The following is a 10,157-nucleotide window of genomic DNA, read 5'->3' as shown; positions in this document are numbered from 1 at the left end:
GGAGTTGGAGGTTGCTGTGAGCTGTGATGCCACAGCACTCTACCCAGGGGGATAGTATGAGGCTCTGTCTCAAAAAAAAAAAAAAAAGATCCTGTTTCTAGAAATAGCTGGGTGTTAATGGTGGGTGCCTATAGTCCCAGCTACTTGGGAGGCTGAGGCAAGAGAATCGCTTATGGCTAAGAGTTTGAGGTAGCTGTGAGCTCACTCACACTATGACACTCTACCAAGGGCAACAAAGTGAGACTCTGTCTCAAAACAAACACAAACAAACAAACCCTCCCCACTTTCCAAAGCTATAGGGTAAATCAAATTATTTTAAAAAATCATGAGGGGATAACCAGGTATCATTGGGGAGAAAAAAGGTGCATCCTTTTCTCACAACTCACTCCAAAATAAACTCCAAGTAAATCAAAGATTTAAAAATATTAGAAAGGGGTGGCATCTGTGGCTCAAGGAGTAGGGCGTTGGCCCCATATACCGTAGGTGGCAGGTTCAAACCAGGCCCGCTCCCTCCCAAATATATATATGTATGGAGGAAACATAGAAGGCCAGAAGAAACATGGGGATTAAAAATATATAATATTAAAGAAAAACTTCTGCAAGTATGAAAACCACCTCAGAGGCTCTTAAAAAGAGATCAAAAGATTTGAACAAAGAAAAATAAAAATTTTCTCCATGACTGAAAGAGAGTGAAATCAAGGTCAAAAGTTAAATAGTCAACTTGGGAAAAACAATAGTAATATAACAAGGAAAAAATACTTAATTTCTTGTAAAAACAGAGGAAATGAAGCAGATCTGCAGAAAAGAAAATACAAATGGGGTTTTTTTTTTTGGAGACAGAGTCTCACTATGTCATCCTGAGTAGAGTGCTATGGTGTCACAGCTCACAGCAACCTCAAACTCTTGGGCTCAAGAGATTCTCTTGCCTCAGCCTCCCAAGTAGCTGGGACCACAGGCACCCACCACAATGCCCAGCTATTTTTTGGTTGCAGTTGTCATTGTTTCAAGCCTGGGCTGGATTTGAACCCGCCAACTCCGGTGTATGTTGCTGGTGCTCTAACCACTGAACTACAGGCACTGAGTCATACAAATGGGTTTTTAAAACAGGAGCTTTATTGAGATTCAATTCACGTACCACAAAATTAGTTCTTTTAAAGTGCATCATTCAATGGTTATTAGAGATTCTCAAAGCTGTACAACCATCACTATCATCTAACTCTGTAACATTTTTATCACCTCCAAAAGAAACCCTGTGCCCGCTGGCAGTCACCCACCCCAGCCCCGAAAATGGATTTTAAATATGTGAAAAGTTGTGATGCAAATAACACATTACCATTAAGATTGGCAAAGATCAAAAAGTCTGATAAATTATCTTGGCAAGAGTAAGTGTGACTCAGACTTTTGCCCACTGCGAGGAAGTGAACAGTTAACACTCTTGTATGGAAGGGCAATGCTACCAAACATTTTACATGCAGGTCTCTCTGACCCAGCAACCCTATGTCTAGGAACTCAACTGCACAGATGTTCTTACACATGTATACAGTGAGGTATCTATAACGATATTCACTGCCAATGATTCTTTACCTAGATTTTTGCCATCATAATCTAAATGTCCATCAAAAAGAAAACAGCTATATAAATTACGGTATGTATTCAAAGGTTGAAGCAGCAGCAGCTTTTGAAGTACTAATACTCTAGAAGAGAAAAATACAACAACATGTAAAACTGTGTGAACACCATGTTATCCTTTTAAAAAAAGGAAAGAACAAAACCCAAAGAACTATATGTTTATACCAACACACTATCTCTGGAAGGCTACTCCAGAGACTGGGCACCATGGACTGCTCTGGGGTAGAGGAGGAGCTGGTGGCTGCGGGGGGGGGGGGGGGGGGGGGGGGGGGGGGGGGGGCAGGGGCGGGAATATTTGCACAGTAAAAATTCTGTACCATATACATATATTTCCTATTCAAAAATAACTTTAAAATATGTACTAAGAATGACCTCTAAAATTACACTGAAACCACAGTTTAAGACTATTTTATTGAAGAAATTTAATCTGTAGCAAATTCACTGTAGATCTCAGCCATGGGGATTTAGTTACTGAAATACCAGAAGAGCATCCTTCTAAGGTGGCTCCTGTCTAGAAACTGATCCTAACCCATCTGAGCCTAAAAGTGTCCCTTAGCAAGAAATGTAGTTTCCCGGCATTCACAGGACCTACCCTGCAAATCACTCAGGAGACACAATGAGGAGGAAGGCATTTCTTGCCCTTAGGAAAATCAACATCTAGTAAAGAAAGACATATAGAAATAATTATGACAGTTATACCACATGCAAGTATATGGCACCTCACAAACTAAAAGCCATTTTTTTCAAAATAAAGCTCCTTTTGTGGAAAATTTCAAGTACATTTTAGAGTAGAAAGAACAGTATAATGTTTCATGTTCTCATCTCAGTTAAAAGCTTTTATACAGAAAAAACCTGTTTCTATGCTATGATAGCTGATATAATTTCTGGTGCTGATATCACTCACCTTCTCTGTGATAAGACGAAAAAACAGTGGGACGCACTTTCACACTGGTGTCTCATTGGAAGCAGAAAGAGGCCACGACCTACACCTGAGGGCTCAGATATCTTAAGTGAGTTGCTCAATGTCATCTAGCACCTGAAAAAGCCAGTTCTAAGGTCTGAAGATCCAACTCTGAGGTAGCATCCTATCCCGGTCCCCCATATAGGGGACCAAGCTTCAGAGACAGGCCAGGGCTCTAGTATCCACTACCTGGGGATCTGGACAAACTGATCCTCTTTGAGAATGTTTTTGTAACTAAAAAAATGGGGAAGGATCCTATTTTGAACTGTTGCTTATTTAACAAGCAAGTGAAATAACAAAAAGCTATAGAAGTAAGGGGATAATTTTGTCTGAGCTGGAGGAAAATGTTTCCCCCCAGAGGCATATTTGAGTTATATCTCAAAAGAGACAAAAAGTTTACCAAATAAGGAAGAGAGGTTCCCTAGACTGTGAAACCATCATAAAAACATATTTGGGGGCTCGGCACCTGTGGCTCAAGTGGCTAAGGCGCCAGCCACATACACCTGAGGTGGCAGGTTCGAATCCCCAGCCCGGGCCTGCCAAACAACAATGACGGCTGCAACCAAAAAGTGGCCAGGCGTTGTGGCGGGCGCCTGTAGTCCCAGCTACTTGGGAGGCGGAGGCAGGAGACTGGCTTCAGCCCAGGAGTTGGAGGTTGCTGTGAGCATGATGCCATGGCACTCTACCCAGGGGTACAGCTTGAGGCTTGGTCTCAAGAAAAAAACCAAACATATTTGGGATGGTGACCAGCCCAATCTGGCCAGTACTATAATGTATTTTAAGGTATCTTCTGAATGAATGGGAGATGGAAGACTGAGATGAAAGATGTTCTTCACTGCCCCAAATCTCAAGATTAGGAAAGGACACTGCTGCCATGACTATCAGACACCCTGAGCTGAAAATATTGTAATATCAATCTGAAATTCCTCACCTAGGAAATTAATCTTAGTTCACTGAATTAAAAGAAATTATTTTAGAAAACTGCCTATGATGAGGGCTAACATTTTCCTATAATCATACTATACTATGATCAAAGCAGCAAGATTGCTTCTGAGTACCGTTTTAAATTAACAAAACTCAGAATGAAGACTCTTCCTAGGGTATGATTTGCTTTTCCAGAACATTTCGGAGGCTGAACTGGAGGCAGGGCAATTGCTCAGGGTCGGCACAGGCACAGGCACAGCAGCGGGCACCCCCTTACCTCCAGATGCATCACCGCCACTCTGGGCCAATCCTGGAGAGCTAAGCGGTTCCAGACATTTTGCAAAACTGTGCCTTACTGGCACATGAGAGCAAATCATATTTTATTTCCCAGTAGCTGAATTTATTCACAGAAACTCAAAGACCTGGGACCAGAGAGAAAAAGTCCTCAGAATTTTTTTTTTTTTTTTAGACAGGAGCCTCAAGCTGTCCCCCTGGGTAGAGTACCATGGCATTACAGCTCACAGCAACCTCCAACTCCTGGGCTCAAGCGAGTCTCCTGCCTCCGCCTCCCAAGTAGCTGGGACCACAGGCGCCCGCCACAACGCCCGGCTATTTTTGGTTGCAGCCATCATTGTTGTTTTGGCGGGTCCGGGCTGGGGATTCGAACCCGCCACCTTAGGTGTATGTGGCTGGCGCCTTAGCCGGTTGAGCTATAGGCGCCGAGCCGGAATTTTTTTTCTTTAGGCCTTATTATTGCCACTAATCTTGCTTGTCTAAAAAATGTCATCTTGCATGATCTCTTCCCCACCAAAAAAAACCTATACCCCTCACCACTGGACAGAAAAACTCACTAAGGGCAGTTTGTTTTGTCTTACACTTAGCACAATGTCTTTGCACACAGTACTGATCATAAACTTACCTATTGATAATAATAATAAATACCAAATATAGTATTTTTAGGAAGCCAAATTACTTACAACATGGCTTAAAAATCTTCTGTGCCAAAAATAAAATTGTATTTCCATTTCTTTTCAAATTTCTGTGTTCCTCTTATCACCTTGTCAACCCCTCCCTCACCTCCTGCCAAATATAAAAAATTCTGACTTGGCCAATAGCCGGGCGTTGTGGGGGGTGCCTGTAGTCCCAGCTACTTAGGAGGCCGAGGCAAGAGAATTGCCTGAGCCCAAGAGTTTGAGGTTGCTGTGTGCTATGCTGCCAGGGCATTCTACTGAGAGTGACAAACTAAGACTGTCTCAAAAAACAAACAACAACAACAAACCCCCCCCCCACAAAACCCAAAAGTGACATTTGAGTCTAGTGTACTATTTCTCCTCACAAGACAAAGTTAATTTCAACATTCTCTTAATGGAGATGGGTGCTACTGAAATATTTAAAGTAGTAGATTAGATTTCCGTTCTAGAAAACTAACTCAGGCAGCAAGAGAATCCCATGAACTTCCAGGTTTTATTTTTTCCAAAAACATGACTGCCATACTCTCTTCACTTTTTCCCCTTCTGAAAAATTCCCAGTCAAAGCTTTAAGATTCAGCGTTCAACTTAAAGCTTTTCAGACCATCAGCCTTGTTGTGCAGTCTACATACCAACACCTCTTAGGCACATCTCTTTTTACATACCTCCCGTAGTATCTTTATAGGTCTCCTTCCCTCACCAGACAAGTACTACCTGTTCTTTATTAGTTTGTGCAGCCCCAGTACTAATTGATATCCCATGAAAGGGTTTCTGTGTGAATCCATTGATCTGAAAAATTGGCTCATTTTCTACCACTACAGCTGAAATGACCTAAGAAGGAAAATTATAGACTCCTTAGCAGGGGAAAGAGTACAAAAGATATGAATGTCAATGTCTTGGAAATTTGAAGCCATTATGCAAAACAAATGTTTTTATGATTGGTTAGGGTGATGAGTCAGGAGGACCCTCAAGCAAACACCATTCTCTTTCTGGCACTGTAGAATTTTAAATTATGTTTTGAACAATTTGGCTTGCTCAAAAATATTCTTTATTTATTGAATGTATTACTCAGCAATCTCATTGAGAACTCTTTTATAGCTTTCTCAAATGCTCATTACTTTATTATCAGACCCCAGCCTTGGGCAACGCTATTCCCGCTGCCCAGTCTGCCCACCCACCTCCACTGTACACTACACACTCCTTCCCCCATGGGCTTTAACTTGCCCTTTAAAACTCAACTTTTCTGGAAACTGTCTGGTTAAACCCACCCTCTATGAATGAGTGCGTAAGGTACCATTTCTGTCTTCCTATAGCACCAAAATAAATTTTAAATTCAAATCTAAATTTTAGATTTGTGACAGTATAGTAATGAAGGTCATACAGAATTTATTACTCACTCACAAAAGACTATTTACCATGCTCTGCAAATACAAAATAAACAACTCTCAAAATGTGAACTCTCTAAAGGTCAGCGATTTCTTATATAGGGATATTTGTAACCTCTCCTGCCCCTCAAACATAGCTCTAAGCTTTACTACTCTACACTCAGAAAATAATTGTTAGAAGAATGAAAGTGACATTCTTGAAAGTTTATTCCAAAATTTCAGCTAAAGGATCAGCCTGTTTATTAACTTATCTGTGTTAAGGCTGACACCCTACAATAGCTTTCATTTTTATAATTTAACTTTTATCAATTTCTACCTGTCTTTGGTCAAGCTAACTTTTATACTTTTGCAATACCCGGATTAGATGCCCTTCCTCTATGGTTCCTAAGCCTGTGCATATAATTCTGTCAAGGTCCAAATTATCTTGTCTGGAAAGTTCTGTTTATCATTCCCACTAGAACAGTGGTTCTCAATTTTCCTAATTCTGCAGCCCTTTAATACAGTTCCTGTGGGTTGTGACCCACAGGTTGAGAACTGCTGTACTAGAACATAAACTCCTCAAGGGCAGCCATGTGGCTTGTGCATTTCTGTCCCTAAGCAGGTACAATACTTGGCCCAAAATGGCTGCTCACTCAATTAAGTACATTAAAGGAAACAGAATTAACTTTGGGCACTACCCTAACAGTCCTTATGGTTGTTCTGACAAAATATTACCTTAGAGTCATAATTAGTTTAGAGCCACAATAAGGTACTCATTTAAATCCAAAAATTATTTTGTCCTGGCTTCCAGTAGAAACTAACAATTGGTTTCAGAAAAACTGGAGAATTCTTGGGAAGGACTCCCAGTATTCAATTTTACAGGCAGACCACTTCTATTTATTTCATAGAAAACTGGGGGCCGCGCCTGTGGCCCAAAGGAGTAGGGCACTGGCCCCATATGCCGGAGGTGGTGGGTTCAAACCCAGCCTCAGTCAAAAACTGCAAAAAAGAAAGAAAACTAGTATTAGACAGGAACACTAAGAACAATGGAATTAGCTGTTTTTCCTGGGCCAGCCAGCTACATTACAAAATATATGAAACCTAAGTCTGAGCTACCTTCAAGGCATGGTCGCCAGAAGTTCAATCATCTTACAAGCTGGCTCCTCCTCTGACTTAATTCCAAAATATTGTAGTTAGGGCAGTGCCTATGGCTCAAAGGAGTAAGGCGTCAGCCCCATATGCCGGAGGTGGCAGGTTCAAACACAGCCCCGGCCAAAAAACTGCAAAAAAAAAATAAAATATATATATACACACACACACACACATATACATATATAGTAGTTGTACTCATGTACCCAACTGGGCCGTGCTCTGCAAAAGTCTTTCCATTCATTTTCTGCAGTCGCCACTACAGGATTGGCCTTTATTGGACTAGCCCAACAGTCTAACTGGATTCTCCATTTCCAGCTTTTTTCTGTTTTATCTATTAGTCACACTGCTACCAAATAAAATAAAGGTCAGTGATTCAAAATGTTAGATAACTTCGTTATCCCTTTCTTATTCTCTGAACATTTGGCAACATCTGGAGACACTGGATTGTCACAAACGGTGGCCAGAGATGCTAAACACTCTACAATGCACAAGACAGCCCCCTCCCCAACAAAGAACTGCCTGGCCACAGACCACCTTGTTATCTCAGGCCAATCATCTGAGTTGTTTGAGAATCAACTTCCTCATTTCTACAATAAGATTAAAGTCTCTACCAGAAAGGGCTTTCAGGAAGGATAAGAGAGCCGCTCTACACAGAACGCCAAGCACAGTGTCTACACATTAGGTATTAACACACATTTTCAGAAAAATTGCTAATTCTGTTTCTTCTTTTCTCTCAAACAGAATTATTCTTGTGCTAACAAGGACACTGATAATGGGAACAGAAGCCCCTAAGAAGAAGATTTCAAGTGAACAACAAAGAGTTGTTTTTCTGAGCTGGATAAATTATATGCCAATAACGTGAGCAAGGTTGCTGATCCATGCCTGGAAAGATACTAAGTCAGTATCAAGAGATGCAGTAAATATATTTAGAAAACTGTAGGTTGATGAGCCTGCCATTTAGAAGAAAGTCTACTTAAAATGTGTGTACAAAGACTGGGCATGGGGAATCCTAGCACACTAACCTCTTTTCTTTGACAGAACTACTAAACTTGGGAATACTGTTGACAGGATGTTGGAATGCTGTATGAAATCTGACAGGACCTTTCAAGTCAGTCTTGTGAAAACATGTCTGGGGTCTTGTTGCATCGCATATAAACTGTCCCTGTACTGTCTGAGGCCAACTCTCCACAGGGGTCCTAGACCTAGCTTTCTGGCCTTCAGTCACCTATCTATCTGGGGCACAGATCAATCCAAATTGCTAGCACACCTTACTATCTCCTGCACTACACGCTTTTGCCCCTACAGTTTCTGCCCATTTCTCTGAGTCTCTCCCAATCTTCAGGTAACCCTCCTGACAAAGTTGTCTCGCCCATCTCCACTTCCTCACCTGTCAACTGGAGTTCCCATTATTCCAACAGGCCAAGTCTAACGTTACTTTTCTGTCCTCAATTTACTGTTAGGTCCTGAATTTAGATTCAAGCCAAACCAGAACAGAAGAGACAAGTACAGGAAAAAAGATATCTGACTTAACAACAGCGGAAACTTTAAAAAAAAAAAAAAATCACAGGAAGTACAGAACGCGTCAATGGCCTGAGGCACAAAGCCAACGTGATCTTACAAGACTTGTAAGAAATATGCTTACACTCTGTGTACTGTTGTGTTTTACCGAGAATTCAGTCCGAGGATGATATTTTGCAAACTTTAAACTATCCTAAGTACTTGAAGATGCAACCTGCTGCTCTTGAGCATACCCTATGTAGTAGGTAGGGAGGGTTGCCTGGCATACAGCAAAATCTTTTCTTGAATGGAACACAAATTAACTTTTAAAATTTTACCTTAACTCAAGATCCAACGATTCTGACTGGTAGTATAGCCAGTGTTACTACCTTGTATTTAGCAAATGAGAAAACATACCAAACTTCAGTTCAGGTTTTCTGACCCCAAGTTTAGAATATTCAGACATGCTTCACGAAAGTTAAGAAACCCAAGTGCCACTAAGCCATCACCTTACGCTAGTGAAGGGAGAACCCGACCCTGGCGTGCGTGGGGAAGAGCTTCAATTCCAACCCACCACTTCCATGCCCAACTTTGGGGGAAAGGTGAATGGAAAAGAATCCATGATTAAGAATCGTGAGACTTCCCACCTTGTTAGAACTACCTCCAGGGGATTTCAATTTCAGTACGCCTCACTGCCCTCCATCCGAGGACACCTCCTTTCACCTCAACAATCAAAGGCAAAGATTAAATCTTGTCTGTAGTCCTGCCTCCTTTCCAACAGAACCCGGGCAGGTCACGCTGAGGACATCGAGTGCTTCCCTAAACGTTCCCGCTCCACCTCCCGCGCCCCACGGAGCCGCTCACCCGCGTGGGACATAGACGCGGTGAGGTTCCCGTAGCGCTCCTCGTTGTAGAGGACCACAGCCGAGGCATTCCTCCGCGCCGCCACCAACACCTTGTCCTTGAAGGTGCAGCCCCCGCGCGCCACCAGGGCGACCCAGGGCGCGGACCCCCGGCAGCCCGGCACCTGGAAGCTCGTGTCCGGCGCACAGCCTTCTGGGTCTCCGTCGGGCGCGCGCGGGACCCCTACCAGGCCCTGCACACCCTCCTTGGGCGAGCTGTCGCCGAAGCGGCCGCTCTCCGAGACGCTCCATACCGTCAGGTTAGTCTTCGGGGCCACGTACTCTGTGCCCACCACCGCCGAGTACCACTCGAGCGCCCGGCCCCAGGCCTCGGACGCGCACAGGGCCAAGGCCAGCAGCGCCAGCACGCCGCGGGCCCCGACACCGGCCTCAGGCTGCCGCCGCCACGCCATGGCTGCACCGCCGGGCTGACAAATAGTGGTAGGGAGCGTGGGGCGGGCGACCCCCGGGAGCGCGCGGGTTAGGCCTCCGCTGAAGGCAAGGGACGCGGCTGCTTAGTCGCGGCTTCCCGGCCGAATAACGCGCGGAGGGGGCGGGGCCCTGGCGCGCGCGCACCTGAGGGGTGGGAGGGGGCGGGGCTTTGGGAGGCGGGGTTGCCCTGGTCCCTCCCCCTGCAGACTCGAGGCGGCTGGCTCAGGAGAGAGACCGTGAGTGTGACTAGTTTAGTGTCCCGCGGTAGGCGGTCCCGGAGCCCTCGGAACGTGTGGGCGTGGCGAGGGCGTGGCAGTGCACGCCCCCG

At 44.1% G+C, this 10,157-nt stretch overlaps 1 protein-coding gene across 3 annotated transcripts in view; it reads right to left on the bottom strand.

The window, feature by feature from the left end:
- Nucleotides 1–9,926, bottom strand: part of RNF149 (ring finger protein 149) — a 39,151-nt gene extending 29,225 nt beyond the window's left edge. For all 3 annotated transcript variants that reach the window (XM_023515781.1, XM_003794357.3, XM_012807947.2), the window contains exon 1: nucleotides 9,360–9,926. In XM_023515781.1, the coding sequence (XP_023371549.1) occupies nucleotides 9,360–9,810 (451 nt within the window). In that variant the 5' untranslated portion in view covers nucleotides 9,811–9,926. The remainder of the gene's footprint in view (nucleotides 1–9,359) is intronic.
- Nucleotides 9,927–10,157: the final 231 nt, after the last annotated feature.

The sequence above is a fragment of the Otolemur garnettii genome, unplaced genomic scaffold (assembly GCF_000181295.1).
Source record: "Otolemur garnettii isolate 467f Iridium unplaced genomic scaffold, OtoGar3 scaffold00079, whole genome shotgun sequence".
Classification (NCBI taxonomy): Eukaryota; Metazoa; Chordata; class Mammalia; order Primates; family Galagidae; genus Otolemur; species Otolemur garnettii.
The sequence above is the reverse complement of the archived record's forward strand: the minus strand, read 5'-3'. Positions and strand labels throughout refer to the sequence as shown.